Below are 24,795 nucleotides of genomic sequence, written 5' to 3'. Positions count from 1 at the left end.
CCAACAATTTAAGTCTCTGCAGCCTGAAATTCAATAAGAAACTGACACAGGCCACTCAGAGATAGTTTTCATGCCTCTTCAAAAGGAGGAATTACTAGAATCACATTAACCTTTTCTTCATTCAAAGCAACTAGAAAATCTATTGCCAGAAATCAGAATTAGTATAACATATCATGAATATTTTGCTTATAGTTCACATTTATATAATAAGGACATGGGGAAACTCTACAATAGTTAGATTTGTAATCATCTGGCGTTAAATATTTGACAAAAAATTATGGGCAGAGCCTGGGCATCTGAATATCACTGGATCCACAATTTCCTCATCGGGGACCACAGTCAGTACAAGTCGGTGATAATATCTCCTCCTCGCTGCGGAAACTAGCACACCTCAATGATGCACGCTTAACCACTGCTCTTTCCCTCTTTACATTCATGACTGCAGTTAAGCACAGCTCAAGTGAAATTTATAAATTCATAGAAAATACTACTATTGTTGGTCAAATCTCAAATGGCAACAAGGAGGCATACAGGAGTGAGATAGATCTGTTGGTTGAGTATTGTCAAAACAACTTCTCTCTTACCATCAGCAAGACCAAAAGATTCATTGTGGACTTCAGGAAGGGGACCAGTCCTCATTGAGGGATCAGTGGGGGAAAGGGTGAGCAGCTCTAAGTTCCTGGGTGTCAACATTTTCAGGGATCTGTCCTGGACCCAGCATTTTGTTGCAATTGTGAAGAAGACACACCAGTGGCTCTACTTTTCTTTAGGAGTTTGTGGAAAATTGGCAATTCACCAAATTTCTACAGATGTACAGCGGAGAGCATTCTGACTGGCTTCATCACAGACTGCTATGGAGGCTTCAATGCACAGACTTTCAAGAGGCTGAAAAGTGTCACAGACTCAGCCAACACCATCATGGGAAGAATCATAAGAACATAAGACACAGAAGCAGAATTAGGCCATTCAGCCCATCGAGTCTGCTCCACCATTCGATCATGGCTGATTAATTATCCCAGACAATCCTATTCTCCTGCCTTCCAACCAAAACCTTTGAGATTCTTACTAATCAAGAACGTACCAACTTCTGCTTTAAATATAGCCAATGAAGTGGCCTCCATAGCTGTCTGTGGCAATGAATTGCACATATTCTCAATGATCTGACTAACGAAATCCTCCTCATCTCTATTCTAAAAGGATATTCTTCTATTCTGAGGCTGTACCATCTGGTTCTAAACTCCCCACTATAGAAAACATCCTTTCTATGTCCACTCTGTCTAGAACTTACAATATTCAATAGGTCTCAATGAAATCCCCCTCATTCTTCTAAACTCCAGTGAGTATATGCCCAGTGCCATCAAACACTCCTCAAATGTTAACCCTTTCATTCCTGAGATCATTTTCCATGAACCTCTTCTAGACTGTCTCCAATGTGCCAACGCATCATTTCTTAGACAAGGGTCCCAAAACTACTTACAATTCTCAAAGAGCCTTCTGACCAATGCTTTATAAAGCCTCAGCATTGCATCCTTGCTTTTATATATATTCTAGTCTTCTTGAAATGAATGCTAACATTGCATATGCTTTCCTTACCACCAACTCAACCTCTAAGTTAACCTTTAGGAAATCCTACACAAGTACTCACAAGTTCCTTTGAAACTCTGAATTTGCTCACCATTTAAAAAATAGTCTACTTCTTTATTCCTTCCACCAAAGTGCAAGACCGTACAATTCCCTAAACTGTATTCCATCTGCCAATTCTTTGCCAGTTCTCATAATCTAAGTCCTTCTGAAGACTCCCTGCTTCCTTAACACTACCTGATCTTCCACCTATCTTTGTATCATCTGCACTTTTGGCCACAGAGCCATCAATTCCATCATCTAAAACATTGACATATAACGTGTAAAAAATGGTCCTAATGGTCCTAACCGGCAGCCAACTGGAAAACCCCCCTTTGTCAGCCAATGTTCTATCCATGCTAGAATCTTTCCTATCTTACTATTTTCTTATCTTGTTCAGCAGCCCCATGAGCAGCACCTTGTCAAAGACCTTCTGAAAATCAAGTAAACAACATCCTCTGACTCTCCTTTGTCTATCTTGCCCGTTATTTCCTCAAAGAATTTCAACAGGTTTGTCAGCATTTTCTCCCCAAGCTGACTTTGGCCTATTTTATCTTGTGTCACCAAGTACCCCAAAACTTCATATTTAATAATGGATTCCAACATCTTGCCAACCACTAAAGTCACACCAACTAGCCTATAAATTTCCTGTCTTTTGCCTCCCTCCCCTCTTAAGGAATGGAGTGACATTTGTAAATCTCCTGTCCCCAGAACTATTCCAGAATCTGGTGATTTTTGAAAGATCACTACTAATGCCTTCACAATCTCTTCCAATATCTCTTTGAGAACCTGGGGCATAGTCTATCTCATCCAGGTTACTTATCTCCTTTCAGACTTCCAGTGTCCCAGGCACTTTCTCCTTTGTAATAGCTGCTACACTGACTTCTGCTCTCTGACACTCTCAAACCTGGTGCAATCCACTCACGTCATTGTGAAGAATGATGCAAAATACTTAAGTTTGTCAGTCACTTCTTTGTTCCCCATTACTAACTCTGTAGCATCATTTTGTAGCAGTCCAATATCCACTCTCGCCACCATTGAGGATAACTTCAAATGATAGTACCTTGAGATGGTGGCATCTATCATTAAGGGGACTCACTGCCTTGTACATGCCTGCTTCTCATTACTAACATTGGGGACGAGCCTGAAAACTCAATGATTCTTCCTTCCATCATCAGATTTCTCTATGGTCCATGAAAACCATCTCAATATTTTCATTTTACCATTTATTTTGTAATTGATAGTAGTTTTATGTCTTTGCGCTATACTACTGCCACAAAACATCAAAGTTCATGTCATATACAGTGATAATAAACCTGATTGTGCTTCTATAAAGACTTTTCTGATTGAAATAATAAAGCTAATCAGTTAAAACTAGTTGAATCCATTACCTCAAAAATCTAAGCATCCAAATTTGCAAATCCTTTTAATAGATGTGGAATAGAAATATATTGAACTATTTTGTGGGGTTCTGCTTATGAGAATAAAATCTCTGAATAAAAGAAAATACATTTATTATTGAAAAGTCCTTTTCAATCTTTGGTACTATATACACATTTTAAGTGATCTGTTAATCAGGTGATTGCTGCCACCATTACTTTGTGAATGGATTAATAATATAGATTTGTTATTACCCAAGTTTTATTTCTCACTTCACCATGACTACAATAGTGAAATGGAAAAAATAACATAACATTTTTCCCATTGACAATGACATGCAAGGTTTTTTGTAGGAACTAGTACAGCAGATAAAAATATTCCTTCTTTCATAATGATAATGTTTAAGTTGTAGCTGTGGATGATAAGACACAAAGGCATAGAAAGAAAGATTCTTTTCCTTGTTACAAGACTAATGTCTATCTGTAAGATAAATTTATGCTGTTACCTTTCTTCCTTTTGAGCCTTGAGAGCCAAATCCATCATCGCCATCGAGACCCTGTGTAGTAAGCAAGATAATATACATTCACAGTCATATATTGTTTCATGCCACGATTCCCCGTAGGAATTTAACATTAACAGGATGAAGTCATTGATGGTTTTCAGGAGTGCCTCTCTGCTGATCAATAGTGGCTGAAGTATCAACAATAACAGCTACTACCATTTATATCATGCTCCTACCATAGAAAAATAAAACATCCAAAGAAACGTCACAGGATCGTACTGTAAAAACTTAATATCAAATCTCAGAAGGAGACTTCACTGCAGATGCCCACATGTGGTAGGTTTAACTGGGCAAGTCAGAGAAGGAAAGAAAAGTAGAGTCTGGAGGAAAATTCCAGAGCTTAAAGATAAAACTAGAAAATCCTGGAAACATTTAATGGGCCAGGCAGCATCTGTGCCAGGAGAAACAGTGAATGTTTCGCATCAATGAACATTTGTCAGAACTGGAAGAGGGTAAAGCAAATTTATTTTTAGTATCAGACAAGGTGGAGGGAGATGGGTAAAACAAAGAGATATCTCTAGTAGGACAAAGTTCTGATATTCCAGTGCTGACAAAATATCGTGGATTTGAATTGTGAATCATTTCTCCTTACACCTCTGTTTTTATTTGATATTTCCAGCTTCAAACTTTTTTTTAAATCTCTATTTTTAAGATGCAGCTGTCAGTATTGGAGAGGCCTGTTTTGGATATTTCAGCAAAATGTATTATAAAGATTAGAAGGGGAGAGAATATAGGGATGAGTTGAAAATATCAAAAATTTTAAACAGAGACAGCAAAGAACCAGAAACCCGTGAAATTCAGTCATACCATTATGTTATTAGAGACTAGAATGAGAGGAGCCAACTCTTCATATGCTGAAGCCACTATCATAGACCGAATCAAAGGTGGTGACGAATCATCATAAAGGAGGGAGATTAAATATCTGACTGAGTGGTGCCACAACAACCTCTTACTCAACGTCAGCAAGACCAAGGAGTTGATTATTGACCTCAGGAGGGATAAACCCCAAGTCCATGAGTATCAGAGGTGGAGAGGGTCAGCAACTTTGAACTCCTCTCAGTTATTATTTTATAGGGCCCATCCTGGGCTCAGCGCATAACTGCAATTGCAAAGAAAGCATGGCATTGCCTCTACTTCCTTAGGAGTTTGTAAAAATTCAGCATGACATCTAAAACCTTGACAATCTTCTATGGATGTGTGGTGGAGAGTATATTGACTGAATGCATCACAGCCTAGTATGGAATGCCTTGAATGGAAAATCCTAGAAAAAGTAGTGGTAAAGCCCTCTGCTCCATTGAGCACATCTACACAAAATATTTTTTCAGGAAATCAGAATCTATCATCAGGGATCCATTATCGAGGTCATCCACTTGGAAGGAAGAATGGAAGAGCAGATTATTATTTCACTGGTAAAAAAACTGCTGCATGCTGTTGTGCAGAGGGATTCGGGAGTGCTCGTGCAGGAATCACAAAAGGATGGTTTGCAAGAGCAAGGAGGTTATGCTACAACTGTACAGGGTACTGGTGAGGCCACACCTGGAGTACTGTGTGCAGTTCTGGTCTCCATACTTGAGGAAGGATATATGGCTTTGGAAGCGGTGCGGAGGAGGTTTACCAGGTTGATTCCAGGGATGAGGCTTTGTGGGCTGAAAGGCCTGTTTTGCGCTGTAGGTTTCCTATGTATCGATGAGGGGGTTAGACTACGAGGAGAGATTGATTCGCCAGGGAATGTACTCACTGGAATTCAGAAGAATGAGAGGAAATCTTATAGAAACATACAAAATTATGAAAGGGATAGATAAGATAGAGGCAGGGAAGTTGCTTCCACTTGCAGGTAAGACAAGAACTAGGGGACATAGCCTCAAGATTCAGCGGAGTAGGTTTAGGATGGAAATGAAGAGGAATTGCTTTTCCAGAGAGTAGTAAATCTGTGGAATTCTCTGCCCAAAGAACCAGTTGAAGCTACCTCACTAAGTATATTTAAGACAAGGTTGAATAGATTTTTGCATATTAGGTCAAATTAAAAGTTATGGGGAAAAGGCAGGTAGGTGGAAATGAGTCCATGGCCAGATCAACCATGATCTTACTGAATGCCGGAGCAGGTTCGACAGGCCTGATGGCCTACTCCTGATCCTATTTCTTATGTTCTTATGTTAGGGACCCACCCCCACCTAGGTCATACTTCCTTTTTGTTGCTGCCATCAGGAAGGAAGTACAGGAGTCTCAAAGGACTCACATCAGCAGGTTCAGGAACAGTTATTGCACCCCCCCCCCCCCAGCCATCAGGCCCTTGAACCAAAGGGGATAACTTACTCAATTTCACCGTCATTGAAATATTCTCACACGCTATGGACCCATTTTCAAGGACGTTTCATCTGTTGTCTCAATAGTTATTTCTTATTTTTTCATTATTGTTATTTCTTTCTTCCTGTATTTGCACAGTTTGCCTCTTTTGCACTATGGCTGAATGCCCAAGTTGCTGGATCTTTATGATCTTTGATTCTATTATGGATTTATTGAGTATGCCCACAGAAAATCAATCTCAGGATTGTATATGGTGACATACATGTACTTCAATAATAAATTTACTTTGAACTTTGGACTTTGAAATACATAGTCCATAATACTCTGACTGAGCAGAGCTAGGTCATAATAGATTTCATTAGGGTATGTAGAGAGAAACAACTGAACCTGCATCTACTACTTCCACTGGCAGCACAATCCACACTTGTATTACCTTCTGAGTGAAGAGATTACCTCCCAGATTCCCTTCGAATATTTCACCTTTCACCCTATATCTATAACCTCTAGTTCCAGTCTCACGCAATCTGAGGGGAAAATGCATTTAGCCTTTCTATGCCCCTCATTATTTTGTATACCTTTATAAGATTTCTTCTCATTCTCTTTCACTCCAGGGAACAAATTCTTAACCGATTCATTCTTTCCCTCTAACTCAGGTCCACATACCCCAACAACATTCTTGTAAATTTCTATTTTATTGATAGCTTTCCTGTAGGTAGGTGACCAGAAATACACACAATACTCTAAATTTGGCCTCACCAACATCTTGTACAAATTCATTATATCTTCCCAACCCCTGTAATCAATGCCCTGATTTATAGAAGTCAATGTGCTAAAGGCTCGCCTTTTTACCCTATCTACCTGCGGTGCTACTTTCAACAAATTATGGATCTCTAATACCAAGTCCGTTTGTTCTACAGTACAACTCAGAATCCTACCATTCTTTGTGCAAGTCCTATCCTGCAATGACCTCCCAAAATGCAACACCATACACTTGTCTGCATTAAGTTCCACCTGCCATTTTTCAGTCCATCTTCGCAGCTGGTCAAGACCACACTGCAATCTTTGATAGACTTCTGCTCCATAAATATCTTATTAATTTCATAAGGATCTAAAGTTTCTGTTTTATCTGGTCGGTGAATTTTTAAAATCTGTCTTCTGACCATCCCAGCCTTTAACTGACCCGCTAAAAGTTTAGCAGATTTTTCCCCATCAACTATCCCGAATCAGAGCCTGTTCACTAAATGGCTTATCATACTGTCTGTTGGAATACCTTCTAATAATTAATCCATGACCAACATCAGGATCATTGACTTATAATTTCTCGACTTATTTTTAGAGCCTTTCTTGAACAATGCAGCAATATTAACTAACCTCCAGTCCTATGGCACCTCAAATGTGGCTAAGGACATTTTAAGTATCTTTGCCAGGACCACTGCAGTAGCCTCCCCCCCCCCACAAGGTTCAAGGGAACACCTTGTCAGGCTCTGGGGATTTATCCACTCCAGTACACCACAAAACAATCAGCACCTTCGCTGCCTCATTCTCTCTTTAGGATATTTCTGTGCTTCCAAATTACATCCAGAAATACCAACAACTGTGGTTCTGCCATTATCCCTGCTAGTGTCCCCTTACAATCAACTTTGTCCAGCTCCTCTCTCACGTCCTCTATAATTACCTTTACTCATCTGTCATACCGATGCATCCAATTTTAGTTTCTTCCTCTCAAACTACGGGGTGAATTCTATTATATTATGAACACTGCCTCCTAAGGTTCCTTTACCCTAAGCTCCCTAATCAAATTTGGATTATTACACAACACCCAATCCAAAATTGCCTTTTCCTTACTGGCTCCATCACGAACTGCTCTAAAAAGCCATTTTGTAGGCGCTCGACAAATTCCTTCTCTTGGGATCCAACACTAACCAGATTTTTCCAGTTTACCTCATAGAGAATTCCTCCATGACTATTATCCTCCCTTTGTATATGCCTTTTCTATCCCCCTTTGTGATTTGTACCCCACATCCTGCCTACTTTTCAGAAGTCAGTATATAACTCCTATCCTTGTAGTTTCTTAATTCTATCCACAAGGATTCTACATTTTCTGATCCTGTGTTGAGTTTTTTCTAAGGATTTAACTTCAACTTTTACCAACAAACCCACCTCAACCACTCTACCCCCGCCTGCTTGCCCTTTTGATACAATGTGTATCCTTGTAGGTATGTTTAGCTCCCATCTGTGATTTTCTTCAAGGCATAACTCTGTGATTTCCACATCATCTCTGCCAATTTTTAACTGCACTACAAAACTATCTACCTTATTTCATATACTGTGTACATTCAAATATAACACCTTCAGTCCTGTATTTTCCATTTCTCTTTTCAATCTTGTTTCCATGTTGCCTGAATCTAAATTCTTATCCCTTTCTAAGTTTTAAAAAAAATATTATTCTTTATTCTGGAGAATTCATCAACCCCTCCTGCACTCTCACCTTTTATTTTATCCATACTTTTCCAAGCTATTGAACCCCCCAACCACTATTTAGTTTATCCCCAGACCTAGTCAAACTGCATTTTCCTGTTTCCTATTTCTTGCCTCACTACCACTTGTCATGGATAGAAATCCAGAGAAAACCACCCTGGAGATTCTGTTCCTAACCTACCATCAAACTCACTTTACAAGTCCTAGTTACCTTTCCTGCCTATGTCACAGGTACTCATGTGGACCATGACTTCTGTGGCTGCTCCCCCTCCCCCTTAAGAATGCTGTGAATTTGATCAGAGATGTCTCTAACCTTGGTACCTAGAAAGATGTGCTAGCATTGTAAAGGATCCAGAGGAGGTTCATGAAAATTATCCTAGAGATGAAAGGGTTAACATATGAGGATATTTGATGGCTCAGGGCCTGTAATCACTGGAGTTGTAAAAGAATGAGGAGGGATCCCATTGAAACTTACCAAATTCTCAAAGGCCTGGACAGAGTAGAATTGGTGAGAATGTTTCCAATAATGGGATAGTCCAGGACCAGAGAGCACAGACTCGGAATAAAAGAACATACCTTTGGAACAGAGATGAGGAATTTTTTAACCAGATGGTGATGAATCTGTGGAAATTCATTGCCACAGATGGCTGCGGAGACCAAGTCATTTGGTAGATTTAAAGTGGAACGTGATAGTTTCTTGATAGTAAGAGTGTCAAAAGCTACAGGAGAAGGCAGGAGAATGGGTTTGAAAAGGAATAATAAATTAGCCATGATCAAATAGTGGAACTGATTCAATGGGCCAAATGGCCTAATTCTATTTCTTTGTCTTATAACTTCATTGCGCTAATTTCTGGGATGGGAAGGAATTCCTTTTAAAAGAGTTTGAACAGTAATGGTCTGAATTCCTTGAAGTTTAGAACAATGATGTACACTGTTTAAGGCACAGCTTTAGGATGTTATACACATCAGCAGTAACAAAAGGACAGTTTTTCTTTTCAGTGCGTTAATTTGTTTAGACCCTTTGCAGTGAGAGATAATGACCAGACTCCCACTTTTAATGCTGTAAATAAATCAGACATCCAGACAAGGTTTCCAGGTAACCAGACAACTACTTGGACTGCTCGATGATTAGAGCCAAAGCAATGGTTAAAGATAACTGGCCTTGTTGCGCGTGAAGTAGGATAAACAAAATCAGTCAAAGCTTTTGTGGATGTCCTTTCAGAGCCTGTTGACAAGAAGTGCTCAGAATTATGCTATAATTTTGTCTCTACTATCAGAATACTTTGCTGCTGGGTGCACATGGGTGAAAACATTGTAAAGTTTAGAGAGAAGATAGGGATTGAGGGGTAGGTCATGTTACTTTACATCTTGTATAGTTGAGTATTACATTAGGCATGGCTTCAACTGGTTTTTTTGCCGGTCCATCATTTTCATATTTTCACACATTTTTATGACATATCAAAGACTAATAAACATCTGCAGAACTGTTTGTCTCCACACATAATTTTTGAAAGGGTTACAAAATAAACAAGGGTTATAGGGTAGTGGTAGGGATAGGGTACGATGAATTCTTTAAAAGAGACATGGAATTTATAAACTTTTATTTGTGCACTGTTAGATTAAAGCATCAGAATTGTGAGGCTGTAATGTCCAATGTGTCCAACTTGCCTTACTTCAATTTTAAATAACATGAAAATTCAGAATTCTAAAGCTGTTTATGGCCTTCCTGTGGTTTCTGACCAGCAATCCCACAGAGGAAATCTCCATGCTGGAATTCAGCCTGACAAAATTTTTTGTGGTAAATTGCGACACTGGGAGTTTCCAACGTCAAGTGACTTGTGTCATCTCTCACTGCAAAAGCTAATCATGTTGTCTACTGGAGAAGTTGTAGGCCCATATCAACAAGTTGGCTGAAGGCCTAGAGGCCTGTCTTGATGTTGTTGGACTTGTTGGTGTGGGTGGGAAGAGTGTGATTGTTTTGCTGTTGTTTTGTTGCTTGTTCTGCCGAGCATAGTGGACAACGTATCTTGGTAACCAAATGTGTGGCAACACTTGCAGACTGCCCCCAGGTTGTGCTGGGCTTTTAGCTCAAATGAATCAATTCACTGTATGTTTCGATGTGCGTATGATAAATAAATGAATCTGAATCTAAAGAAATGGTTGCAGTGGTGATGTGGTGGGGAGGAACTGGATCTGTATCATAATATGGCTAGCAATTCTCAGAGAACTGATGCAAGCTGCAGTTTATAATTTCAACTGATGTTACAGAAAATATTCAGGACTATCACTGCTGACATTCCAGGCGAAAGAACTTAATGGAGAGAAATTTCTGCCACTTTTGTTCCTGTTTAGCATACATTTTCATCAGAGAATGAATATTTTTGTTTTTAAAAAAAAGAACAAACTCACCATTGAACCACGGCGTCCAGGTGGTCCACTTACACCTTTCTCCCCAGGGTTTCCAGATTCACCCTATAAAATAATTGCCACTGGTTAATTACAAATATAAATGAGCCTAATTGCATATACTATCTTCCCACTAACAGCAATGTGTTGCTGACTGGATAATCCGTTCCATGTCAAATTAGTGAGGGATAGTGACTGGATACTGGAATGCAGTTTGTTGGTCTTGGTCAAAAGCAATATTGGGGACACGTTACATTCACCAATAAGGCCAAGCATTTTTAAATGATGGGAGAATGAAAGATATCCATGTTCAAAGAGACCTCAGTATCCTTGCACAGAAATGATTGAAAATTAGCAGGTGGATATGCCAAATAAATGGAAAGGCGGAAGGGATTTTTATCAGTTCACGGCTGTAAGACCCAGATATCAATGCAAAGTTAGGATCTGACCTGCTGGTAGTCTGGAAAGCAGAATCAGAATCAGAATTATTATCATTGACTTAAAATGATTTGGCAGAAGTAGATTAGCTAAATGGTGATGAACTTAACACTTAACTTAACTCATAGAATTAATAGCAGATATTTACCTAATACCAATTCAGATGGACAGCAGAGTGCAGCAGTTAGTAGAAAGATTTCTATGTGGAATACATATATAGGTATGCCTGGCAATTCACTAATACAGAAAGTAGATTCAAGTAGAACGAAGTGCCAGTATTTTTCATGTAAAGCTCTTCTGCTTTCCACATTAAGCTATTTAATTTTCTTCATTTTTCTTGATATATCCTCACAAATATATTAATATAAATGTTACAGAACTGTTCTAACTAAGTTGACATATTACAAACTGATTATTTTTTAATCCTGCAATAATTTTAAATAACTTTCTGATCAAGCAGAATGCAGAGTTTCTATAAAAGGGCATTTTAAATCTACCACAGATAACATTATAACATTCACCAAAATTAAAGCATTCCATTCCAGAATACCACTATTTGCTGCAGTAATAAACAACACACAATGTTACTTACATTTTGTCCTTTAAATCCTTGGATTCCCTCAATTCCCTGCTCACCTTGGACTCCACGTACTCCCTGTTGAACGATTGATATGTACAAGCTTTGATTAATTAACCCTTACATACTGTTTGGGTCAAATTTGACCTGTTTTGATATTTGACAGCAGTGAAAACAACCTAAATGCCAATTTTTTACCCAAAATTTGATGACTTTTCCTAAAGTGACCCAAAATGCGCAAAAATGAAAATATTTAGAAATTTTATACTTTTGTACAGGTGCTACAAATTTTTGTACATTGGGGCTGTTCCGGGTCAAATTTGACCCATATCTATTGAAATGGATTTTATATCTCTGAAACAGTAATTAAGGATTAATCACCAATGTATTAATGTCAGATAGGCTATTTATACATTCTAAATAGATCTGTGGTTCAAAATTTGGTATAGACACTTGTTATAAATGGATTCTTGGGCAGGTTTAAAATTAACCTGGACCATACTGTGAAGGTATAGAATATGAACAGGTTGCCTGGGTTAAAGCTGTATGATCGATCCTTTTGTCTCAAACTTCTTTTATAGTCTATGAGTTTGATCATCTGAGCAAGAATAAATCCTGGCTATTATTTGAAAAAATAAAGTAACATTGATTTGACTGCAGTGCTCTTGGCCTAATTTAACATAGATATCACGTTAACTCATAAAATTAATTGCAGATATTTACCTAACACTAATTCAGATGGACAGCAGAGTGCAGCAGTCAGTAGAACTGTTGACCTATAGCCCCTGTGATCCAGGTTTGATCCTCACTTCAAGTACAGTCTTCATGCATTTTGCACATTTTTCCTAAGTCTTGGTTTCTTCAGAAAGCTCCAATTACAACCCATAGCCCAAAGACATGAATTAAAAGGCTAATTGAACCCTGTAAATTAACCCTATTATAGTAGACGGATCAGTGTTGGTGGGAATGTGAGGAGAATAAAATGGGTCAAATGTAAACGTGTGGACGGTAGCAAGCAGGGTCAGTTTCTGTGCTACATGTCTTTATAAAAGAATTTACCATTGAATCTATGGAAAGTTCAGTTTCTCTATGCACAAACAAACTAGAAGTTTTTATGTTGAAAGATGTTTGTGTACCTTATCGGAGGAATGAGTTTGCACTGGAGGGAATACAGAGAAGGTTCATCAGGATGTTGCCTGGATTGGAAGATTTTAGTTAGGGGAAAAGATTGAATAGGCTGGGCTTGCTTTCTATAGCACAAAGAAGGCTTGAGGGAGGACACCTGATAGAAGTATGTAGCATCAGGAGAGACAAAGCTAGGATAAATAATCAGAACCTTATTCCTCCATGGTATCAAAAAAGAAGAAAGCATAAATTTAAGAACAAAAGACCATTAGGAGCAGAATTAGGCATTTTGGACCGTCAAGTCTGCTCCGCTATTTCGTCATGGTGGATCCATATTTCCTTTCAGCCCCAATCTCCTGCCTTCTCCCTGTATCTCTTCATGTCCTGAACAATGAAGAATCTATCAACCTCTGCCTTAAATATACATACAGACTTGGCCTCCACAGCTGCCTGTGGCAATGAGTTCCACAGGTTCACCACTCTCTTGCTAAAGAGGTTCCTCCTAATCTCCGATCTAAAAGGAGGTCCCTCTATTCTGAGTCTGTGTCCTCTGGTCTTAATCTCTCCCACCATAGGAAGTATCCTCTCCACATCCACTCTATCAAGGCCTTTCAGCATTCAGTAGGTTTCAATGAGGTCATTCCTCATTCTTCTGAATTCCAGTGAATGCAGACCCAGAGCCATCAAACGCTTCAAATGATGAGCCATTCAAACCTGGAATCATTTTTGTGAACCTCCTTTGATATCCTCTCCGGTTTCAGTACATCCTTTCTATGATAGGAGGTCCAAAACTGCTCACAATACTCCAAGTGAGGCCTCATCAGTGCTTTATAAAATCTCAACCTTATATCCTTGCTTTTATATTCTAGTCCCCTTGAAATGAATGCTCGTATCGCTTTTGCTTTTCTCATCACAGACTCAACTTGCAAATTACCTTTATGAAATCTTGCACAAGCACTCCCAAGTCCCTTTGTGCCTCAGTTTTTTGTATTTTCTCTCCATTTAGAAAATAGTTAAGCCTTTCATTTCTTCTACCAATGTGCATGACCGTACACTTCCCAACACTGTATTCCATCTACCACTTCTTTGCCTATTCTCCTAATCTGTCAAGGTCCTTCTGTAGCCTCTCTGCTTTCTCCAAACTACCTGCCCCTCCACCTATCTTCATATCATCTGCAAACTTTGCATCAAAGCTATCAATCCCATCATCCAAATCATTAACATATAACATAAAAAGAACCAATCCCAATACAGACCCCTATGGAACGCCACTAGTCATCAGCAGCCAACCAAAGAAGGTTCCCTTTATCCCCACTCTTTGCCTCTTGTCATGGGTTTGTAGCTTACTAAGCAGATTTATATGTGGCACCTTCTCAAAGGCCTTCTGAAAATCCAAATACTGTACACAACATCAACTGATTGTCCATTGTCCATCCTGCTTGTTATTTCATCAAAGAATTCCAACAGATTTGTCAGTCATGATTTTCCGTTGAGGAAACCATGTTGACTACAGCCTATTTTATCACGTGCCTCCAAGTACTCTGAGACCTCATCCTCAATAATCGACTCTAACATCTTCCCAGCTACTGAGGTCAGACTACCTGGCCTATAGTTTCCTTTCTCCTGCCTGTCTCCCTTCTTGAAGAATGGAGTGACAATTGCAATTTTCCAACCTTCTGGAACCATTCCAGTATCTAGTGATTCTTGAACAATTATTACTAAAGCCTCCACAATCTTTTCAGCCACCTCTTTCAGAACTCTGGGTTGTACACCATCTGGTCCAGGTGACTTATCTACCTTCAGACCCTTTATTTTCCCAAGAACTTTCTCCCTAGTAAAGGTTACTGCACATACTTCATGACCCCTGAAACCTGGAACTTCCATCATATTGCTAGAGTCTTCCACAGTGAAAACTGATGCAAGATACTTCTACTGATTCAAAATATTTCAGTCCTCTTCACCTCCCTGCTCCTCTGAGACATAGCACCAGAGACCAGGTCAATGTGGCTCCCCTTTTCTAGGTTGTCCCCCGCAATATTATCTAAGGTTGTGTACTTATTATAGAGGGGAACAGCCATAGGTGTACTCTGCACTGGCTGTGCATTTCCCCTCTTTCTCCTGACAGTCGCCTGTTCCCTGCAATCTCGGGGTGACTACCTCTCTGTAGCTCCTGTCCATCACTTCCTCATTCTCCCCATATGAGTCAAAGGTCATCGAGCTGCAGCTCCAGTTCCTTAATACGTTCTCTCAGAGGATGCAACTAAGTGCACCTGGTGTAGATGTGTTTATCTAGGACACTGAAGGTTCCCCAGACCTCCCACATCCCACATAGAGTACAAACAACTGCCCCTGGGGGCATTCTTCCTAAACTACAATGCCCTAATAGATGAGGAATGAATAAATAAGGACAGAGGGAGAGTAACTTACAAGAAACCTACCTCACCCAAGCTGAATTCATCTAAGCCTGATGAGCCAAAGCCACTCTAAAGACTGGCTGTTCCCTTTCCACTTGAATTATTCTTGTTGGCCCTTTCTAATGAATCCTTCTTGCTGACTGGTTGCTCTTCAAATCAGAAAAAAACTGCCATGAAATTCTACCTTCAAAATTCCTCTGATTAAAAGGTAGCTCTTCTCATGCACTCCAGGTGTGGATTGTCCAACTCAGAGAAAACTGGTTTGAAGCTCCGCTTTTTAAATCTTGGTCCTGGACCTGACTGAAAGGTAGCTCCTTCTATGCACTGCAGCTTGCTGATTGGTCACTCCTCAAAAAAAGAAAAACTGCTGCAAAACTCTACCCTCAAAATTTTGAACGCTGCCCTGATTAAAAAGTAACTCTTTCCACTCACTTCTGGTGTGGATCGTCCAACTCCCACTCCTCACTTAAGGTGAGAGGAATGAGTTTTATGGTGGATCTGAGTAGTTAACATTTGGAACAAACTGCTGGAATAGGTAGTGAAATCAGATACAATCGCTACTTGCAGGTTGCATTTGGACAGGCACAAATACTCAAGGCACAGAAGGATACAATCGTAATGCAGATGCATGGGATTAGGGTGGATAGCTGTCAAGTTTGGGAAGGACGTAGTGGGCTGATGACACTATCTCTGTGCTGTACAATGCTATGTGAATCCATGTGATAAGCTCTCTATCCCGAGGCATTTGGATGTTACTGACACATGCTGCTGTCACATCCAATAGACCAATTTTCATGTTAATGTTGGCTCTAACTTGACCTATAACCTCCCTTGCAGTGAGTCAGATAAACAGATGTACTTTACAAACCGGACCTAAATTGTGTCTCCACAGATAAACCAAACTGTACAAACCTGCTGACCTCGAGGCCCCTTCTCTCCATTTCGTCCCTGTGGCCCTGAGGGACCCGATACCCCCTGTAAATTAAAAAAGACATTTGAGACCAATGTTGATCAGGACAGGTCAATGCTACACCACAAATAGTTCATTCCTTTATTGTTTACGTGGGGATGTAGAAATCAAATCTTCACCATTCAAAATATTACATAGGCAATTTATTATCCAAGAAAAGGTTCTATGGTTCAAAAGCATGCTTTCTGTGTAGATCCAATCACAAACAGGAGAACATCTGCAACTGCTGGAAATCACACAAAATGCTGGAGAATCTCAGCAGGCCAGGCAGCATCTATAGAAAAGGGTACAGTCTTCGACAGGGTCTCAGTGCAAAACGTCTACTACTTTCCACAGATGCTGTTGAGCCCAGTGAGTTCCTCCAGCATTTATTATGTGTTGCTTTCTGTGTAGATGACTGCTGGATAAGGGTAGAGAGGTGTAATGGGTGGTGTGGTGGGGATTGGCCTTTGCTGAGAATAGCGGAGGTAACCTTCAATGTAAAATATTGGATTTAAGTGAGGAATGGGAAGCATTGGTTAATATCAAGGTTCACAGATGAAGTTAACTGATCAGAATATGACAATAAGACCATAAGAAATAGGAGAAGAATTAGGCCATTTGGCCCATTGAATCTGTCCTGCCATTGATCAGGTTGATTATTTTCCCTTTCAATCACATTCTATTGCCTTCTCTCCAGAGCATTTGGCGCCCCTACTAATCAAGAACTTATCAACCTTTGCTTACAGACAACCAATGAGAGAGCCTCCACAACTGTCTGTGGTAATGAATTTCTCAGATTCACCACTCTCTGGCTGAAGAAATCCCTCATCATCTCTATTCTAAAGGGATGTCCTTCAACTCTGAAACTGTGTCCTTTGGTCCTAGACTTTTCCAGTATTGGTAACATCCTCTCCATTTCCACCCTATCTAAACCTTTCAATATTTGATAGTTTTCAATGAGATCCTCCTCATCCCCCCCCCCCCACCCCACCATTCTGCTAAACTCCGGTGGGTACAGGCCCAGAGCTATCAAATATCCTCATATGTTAATTCTTTCAGTCCCTGATGAGGATCAATGCAATGCCAGCACTTTCCTTCTTAGTTATGGGACCCGAAACTGCTCACAATTTTCCAAATGTGGCCTGACAAATGCCTATAAAGCCTAAGCATTACATCCTTGTTCTTATATTCCAGTCCCTTTGAGATGAATGCTAACATTACATTTGCCTTCATTAATTCTGACTCAATCTGCAAGTTAACCTTTTAGGGTATCCTGCACAAAGACTTCCAATTAATTCTCTTTCAACCTTTAATTTCTCAATCAGCTCCCCATTTAGAAAATAGTCTATGCCTTTATTCCTGCTACCAAAGTGCATGATCATACACTTTCCTCAACTGTATTCTGTCTGCCATTTCTTTGCTTATTCTCCTAATCTAAGTCCTTCTGTAGATTTCTCGTTTTGTTAACACTACCTGCCCCTCTACCTATCTTTGCATCATTCGGAAACTTAGCCACAAAGGTATTAAGTTCATCATCCAGATCATTAATACATAAATATAGCAGACTCAACCTTGCCCCCTACTGAACGCCACTAGTCACTGGCAAACAACCAGAATAGCAATTCTTTACTCCCGCTCTTTGCCTTCTGCCAATCTTCTGTCCATGACTGGATTCAATCCAGTGACAGTGGCCTGAAGAATATTTGCAGCAAAAAAGGTTGATGGATTTGGACTAAAGGGGGAAAGCAAAATAGCCATGGGAAGATCTATATACTAGACTCCATGGTCATGAACAAGGACTGGTTCCCTTTCAGAGTCCCATGTTTTAGCCACAACTGCCTTGTGAAGTTCTGTTTCTGAAGGTTTCTATGCAAATTAAACTATGTGACTGAAGCCCAAGTGAGCTGTAATCCATTTGAAAAATGTTCCCTTTGTCCAGAAGTTTACTCTTGGTCCCAGGCTCTTTCTGGGAATATCTACATGACTCACACATTGAGCTTTGTGTGCTGCACAAAGGAATTTAACCAAAGAAAATCTTTATAAATAACCGGGTTCAGCTAAAATCCTTTTGTGTACACAAGAGAACCTGTTGTGGGTGAACATACTAATAAACGATTATTTTTGGCATCTTTTAGAACTGTTATATTAAATTCAAGCTTTTCTGAGTATGTGGATGAACACTGGAAGGAACTGTTTGAACCTCCCAAAACAAACCCTCAGAAGCCAACAAAAGCAACTTTGAAGATAAGATTGCCTCTGTTGGAGACAACTTTTGAATGTCTCAGCTCACACCCTTGAGCACCCTTGAGCCATGTATCAGTGAGAGTTTATCAAGCAGAGTATGCTACAAGAGGTCAAGAAAACACAGCCAGGAAATGATTTTTCAGCTAGAATAGGTGCTAACAGAAGACTTTGCTATTTACCTTTTGACAAGGTTATTCCCCAGGCTCTGTTTTTTTCTCTTACTTTGAATGCAAATAATGATGTTAACATTGACAGTGGACAGTAATGAACACTGGGTGATAATGAATCTGAAGATCATCATGTATCCTAATTTATTTCCCTTTGAACTATGTTGAGCTTTTAACTTTCTTTCATGAGTTTGTCCTGTTGCCCAATATCCCTTGACATTGCACATTGTGGTGTTGATAAAGTACAGGGGTGACCACAGCAACCTTGTTGGGTGAAGTAGTTGATGGCGTGAAGGAACAGAACTTTGTCAAATGAGGAAGAAAGCATTTGGGGGGGGGGGGACAACAGTAAAACAGGATGAACATGCATTAATCGAAATAACCATAGAGATTAATGACAATTAGAACCATTGTACTGTGAATGTCCATACCACTGACGTTCTAATTAAATGCTCATTGTTACTCTTGACTACCTGTGAGCCTTGGAATCCTTGGCTTCCAGTAGGTCCTCTCTTACCAGGTTTTCCAATTTTACCCTAGATAGAAACAGACAAGTATTACTTGATGATACAGATCCTTAATTTTGGAACATCATTTGATTTTTTAAAACTGCACTTGATTTTAAGATTTAATATATTGTAAAATTCCAATAATCCAGCACATACAAGACTTTAGCGCTGCCAGATTAGTAAAATTTCTGCATTATTCCCCCCATTTGTCTTAGATGTTAAGCAGGATGATAATACATTTTTCAGGCAAACCAGGTGATTTTAAACTGGACCTAAGTCAACTGATGGAGAGTGATGAAACCATTGAGTTAAATGGTGAGTTGGAAGAGAACAGGAACTGGAGATGGAGCTCCAAATTAGCAAAAAAGGGGTATGGTAACTGTGGCCCAAATGAGGGGCGAGGGAGGGTGGGGACCCAAACCCAGTGTGTTGAAGATAGCATGCGAGCTGGGGCCCTGCTGTAATACTTATTCTGAAACTCTAAACGCAGAATATCATAGTATCCATTGCTGGTAACAGAGTTGTTTCAAAGTGAGCTCAAGCTCTCATAAATGCCTGATGGAATGTTAGCCTGTAAATGTCTTAACTACTACAAAATCGCAAATTGGAACCTTTTTTGTCAATCAAGCAGTCAAAGGTCAAGGAGATTCTATGTTATTAATATTAAAATCCATCTATAATGTGTATCTTGTAACCAATTGATTCTCAGTAAAATACTATGGATTCTGCTTAATTGGGCCACTGGCTAATCCTGACAACTGCTTATTTGGGTAAAGTCTTAAAGAACAAAAGCTAATTGAGAAAATGGCTGGGATTTCCTTTGTCTATTTGAGGCACCATGCCACTTAATTGGGGCAGCAGACGGTTGCCAAACAGTTTCTAACTACCATTGGTCATGTGCACTTGTGCGGAGGTTAGACAGTGCATAGTGCTTAGAGCAAACAGCTTATAAATAGTGACCTTTGCATGTGTTTGTGTTCAAGAAGCAGTGATTTTTGTCACTGATAGTTGGCGATAAATAAGCAGTAAGACAATGCAGAACAGTTTTGTTCCCTGCAGTTTCAAGCATTCAGGCATGAAGATTCCCGAAATGGATGGGAGTGAAAATGAAATGATTTTGCTACTTCAACAAGTTAGAAACTACAAATAATTTGAAGATATTGACAATTATCTTGAATGTTACAATGAAAATGAAAAATTGGAGGATACAATTATATGAAACAGTCCTCATTTTGTTCATTTACATTCAATCAGATGAACACAGGGACATAAACTGACTAGGTATGTCGATAACTACAGGTTGAACACCTCTGATCCGAAACTCCAAAATCTGAAACCCTCTCAGATCTGAATTTTTTGAGCCCTGACACGATGTCACAAAAGGAAAATTCCACACAGCACTGGGAAGGTTCCTAGGTGATGCATGGGTCTCTCCACACCACAGACAATTCTGAGAAGTGACCTCACATATGTAATGAACAGAAGTGAAAGAAAAATGGAGAAACACTGCATTAAGTAAAAAATGAAAATCTCAATTGTGTATTGAAAGAGTGGATATATAACCATATAACAATCACAGCACGGAAACAGGCCATTCTGGCCCTCCTAGTCCGTGCCGAACTCTTAATCTCACCTAGTCCCACCTACCCGCACTCAGCCCATAACCCTCCACTCCTTTCCTGTCCATATACCTATCCAATTTTACCTTAAATGACACAACTGAACTGGCCTCTACTACTTCTACAGGAAGCTCATTCCACACAGCTATCACTCTCTGAGTAAAGAAATACCCCCTTGTGTTTCCCTTAAACTTTTGCCCCCTAACTCTCAAATCATGTCCTTTCGTTTGAATCTCCCCTACTCTCAATGGAAACAGCCTAATCACGTCAACTCTATCTATCCCTCTCAAAATTTTAAATACCTCGATCAAATCCCCCCTCAACCTTCTACGCTCCAATGAATAGAGACCTAACTTGTTCAACCTTTCTCTGTAACTTAAGTGCTGAAACCCAGGTAACATCCTAGTAAATCGTCTCTGCACTCTCTCTAATTTATTGATATCTTTCCTATAATTCGGTGACCAGAACTGTACACAATATTCCAAATTTGGCCTTACCAATGCCTTGTACAATTTTAACATTACATCCCAACTTCTGTACTCAATGCTCTGATTTATAAAGGCCAGCGTTCCAAAAGCCTTCTTCCCCACCCTATCTACATGAGACTCCACCTTCAGGGAACTATGCACTGTTATTCCTAGATCTCTCTGTTCCACTGCATTCCTCAATGCCCTACCATTTACCTTGTATGTTCTATTTGGATTATTCCTGCCAAAATGTAAAACCTCACACTTCTTAGCATTAAACTCCATCTGCCAACGTTCAGCCCATTCTTCTAACCGGCATAAATCTCCCTGCAAGCTTTGAAAACCCACCTCATTATCCACAACACCTCCTACCTTAGTATCATCAGCACCTACCTTAGTATCATCAGCTGCTTAAAAGTATGCTGATTGTGAAACAAGCAAAGATCTGTCATGACAAACTGAAATTTGAAGGTAGTTGTGAATATTCAGCAAGTTGCAGGAATTTAAGGAAAGGCACGACATTAAATTTTCAAAGATTTGTGGTGATAATGCATTTGCTGATCACAAAGTAGCAGAGAAATTTATTGATAAGTTTTCCAGGCTCATTGCTGATGAAAATCCAACACGTTGAAAGGCTGCATCTGTACATATAAGTGATGAACAAGTGTAAGACAAAGTGTGCTTACCGGTAGCACATAAATTCAGAGTCAGGAATGGTGTGATGCCAAACAGCCACGGATTGTCCACCTGGGCGGCTGAAGTACTGTTAGTTTACCTTTCTGATGGTTCAATGTACATAATGCTGCTTCATGCATAAAATTATTAAAATACTATATAAAACTACCGGGTATATGTATAAGCTGCATATGTAATGGAAATGGATTTCATGCTTAGACCTGGGTCCCATCCCCGAGGTATCTCACTATATAGAGACAAATATTCCAAAAACCAAAATCTGAAACAATTCTGGCCCCAAGCATTTCAGATTAGGGGTGATCAAGCTGCATACAGTTTTATAGTATGGTAGTGGTATTGGTCATGTTCTAATTTGTTCTGCATTTAGTTAAATACTTAAATTTTTAAACACAGTCTTTTTTATACCTTTTTAACTATTTCCATGAAACTTCAGTTAATTGGGCATAAATATACTGATCCCAATGTGCCCCAATTAACGGAATCTACTGTACTTGCAAATTTTAGGATCCTGACCTATGACTGTTTCCCATTCCATTTTTCAGATTACTTTAAATTTGGAATGAAGTGCGATGTTTGGTATGAGAGAATTGGAGTATGGGAACATGTAGTACACGATGCAACATGTTTTAAACTACGATCACTATCTTGAGAATTCTGCTTGTGAAATCATTAATTGTGGAAATAAGGGGAAAAGTAGACTTCATTATGAAGAGCTTTTGCCAAGTGGAAAATGCTGAGTAGTTATTTATGGCACAAACACTAGGAGGCTGCTATAAGCTTTCTCAAAGAATGAGGGAAGAATTTATCAATAATTTTCTTATATAAATATTTAACACATTCTTAAATCACTATAAGACAGGTGGGTCAAAATAAAATAAAAAGGCTAACATCTGCTGAAAACTTACTGGAAATAGAATTTTGAACCTAAATGTTGGACTTGGAGACTTCAATATCAATCCCACAAGACAACTGTGATATTTAAACCTGGTTTAATAAATCTGGAATACTAAACTAGTATCCATACTAGTAACCTCAATGTGGGTTGATTATAACAACATCGCATCTGGCTCCCAGATGTCCAATAGGAATGGAAACGAGCCCTATTTGTAACTCCAGACCCAAAGTATTGATATTATCTTCTGAATTAAGTCACTCAATTTGAGGGAGAAATTACATTTAGATTTTTCCGCTGGCTTCACCAGCTTCATTCTTGAAAATAAGTATATAATTGCTTAGTTACAAAACAGTTCCAAATCCGACGGCAGTTGGCTAGTTGAGTAAACCTTACCATAATGACTTCCAGCACAGATGTAGCAGCTAAATAATGGCACAGAATTGAAAGTGTGAACTTATAAAGCACGTGTGAATTAGAATTGCACATTTTGATCTTATTTTCTCAATAGACATATTCCCATTGGTTTTGTTGGTTAGATGGGAATTAGCAGATTCCCATTAGCAGATGGGAATGTACAAGATAGGAAAAAACTGACTGCAATCCATCAGATTTGATGCACAAAAAGCCCACATAAAGATTATATGATATGCACCACAATAATATAAATCAGTGAGAGTAATTCGAATGAAAAATAAATCACTCACGTCTTGCCCAGATGGTCCTCTGTGACCAGGGACACCCTAAAACACATAAAGTATTACATGTTAAAGTTAAATTACAAGTTAAATTGAGATCATGCCTTGGCAGTCTTAACATTTTTGGAGATTGCTTTTTTAATTTCTGCTCAACAAATGAGAAAGGAAACTGTTCTATATTTATGTTTAACATTTGAGTCAGTTTCAGCCTTTTCAAGGAATGATGAGGTAAAGGAGAATTATTTGCACAGGAAATGGATGGTGGTGGAGCCTGGTGCTGTAGATTAGAATGAGAATGAAAGGGTAGAGGTTAGAAGAGGGTCATTAAGAACTGAACCACAAAGCTGCTATAAATTTAACTTCCAAAACTCTGGCTTATTCTTCATTCAATTGGTGTTTATAACAATTAAGAGAGCGATAACTAATGAGTGAAGGTTGTTAACACTGTAAATGCTTAATAAGGATGATGAAAGATTACATTTAACAATAAGACATAAGAACATGGGAATTACCCTATGCATTTTATTGGAATTAAACGAACATTGTTAGCCACTCTTATGTAGCAAATGTAGCAAAATAGCTGGAACTTCAGCTCTTGAGGTTCTCCGAACAGTGTTGCCCGGTTTCCCTGAGTGATGCTACTCCTAAGTTGATATTGGATTTTGCTTGGTCTTCAGTATTGGTGTTGCTGCAGCTTCTCAGCATGTAAAACAGGATGCAACACACATAATATACTGGGGGAGCTCAACAGGTCAGGCAACTTCTAAGGTAAACTTTTGATGTTTTGGGCTGAGACCCTTGATCAAGACTGGAAAGGAAGGGGCAGAAGCCAGAATAAAAAGGCCGTGGGGAGGAAGGGCCCACGGGGGTGGGGGGGGGGGGGAGGGGAAGGAGTGCTAAACTGGTGAGCCACAGGTGGAAGCAGGTGAGGGGGAAGGTAGGTTGGTGGGGGAGGGGAGATGATAGGTAATGATGTGAGAAGATAGGAGGCAATAGGTAGAAAAGGTAAAGAGCTGAAGAATGAAACTAATAGGAGAGGACAGTTGACCATGGAATAAAGAAATGGAAGTGGTGAACCAGAAGGAAGTGATGGGCAAGACAAGACGGTGGGGAGAGGGAGTGAAGTGGTGTGAGGGTTATCAGGATGAAGAAAAACAAAGTGGGTGGGGAAGGGCATGGTTACCAGAAGCCAGAGAAATTGATGTTCACGCCATTAGGTTAGTAACATCCAAGATGTAGGGTGCTGT

At 39.5% G+C, this 24,795-nt stretch overlaps 1 protein-coding gene across 3 annotated transcripts in view; it reads right to left on the bottom strand.

Moving 5' to 3' along the window:
* The window catches only part of LOC140713701 (collagen alpha-6(VI) chain-like), a 96,256-nt gene that overhangs the window by 24,860 nt on the left and 46,601 nt on the right, over positions 1-24,795 (bottom strand). For all 3 annotated transcript variants that reach the window (XM_073024101.1, XM_073024103.1, XM_073024102.1), the window contains 6 exons: positions 23,558-23,593; positions 19,141-19,203; positions 16,217-16,279; positions 11,781-11,843; positions 10,754-10,816; positions 3,506-3,556 (listed from right to left, as the gene is read on the bottom strand). In XM_073024101.1, coding sequence (XP_072880202.1) covers positions 3,506-3,556; positions 10,754-10,816; positions 11,781-11,843; positions 16,217-16,279; positions 19,141-19,203; positions 23,558-23,593 — 339 coding nt within the window. The remainder of the gene's footprint in view (positions 1-3,505; positions 3,557-10,753; positions 10,817-11,780; positions 11,844-16,216; positions 16,280-19,140; positions 19,204-23,557; positions 23,594-24,795) is intronic.

The sequence above is a fragment of the Hemitrygon akajei genome, chromosome 20 (assembly GCF_048418815.1).
Source record: "Hemitrygon akajei chromosome 20, sHemAka1.3, whole genome shotgun sequence".
NCBI lineage: Eukaryota > Metazoa > Chordata > Chondrichthyes > Myliobatiformes > Dasyatidae > Hemitrygon > Hemitrygon akajei.
Note: the sequence above shows the minus strand (reverse complement) of the source record. Positions and strands in the feature narration are given on the sequence as shown.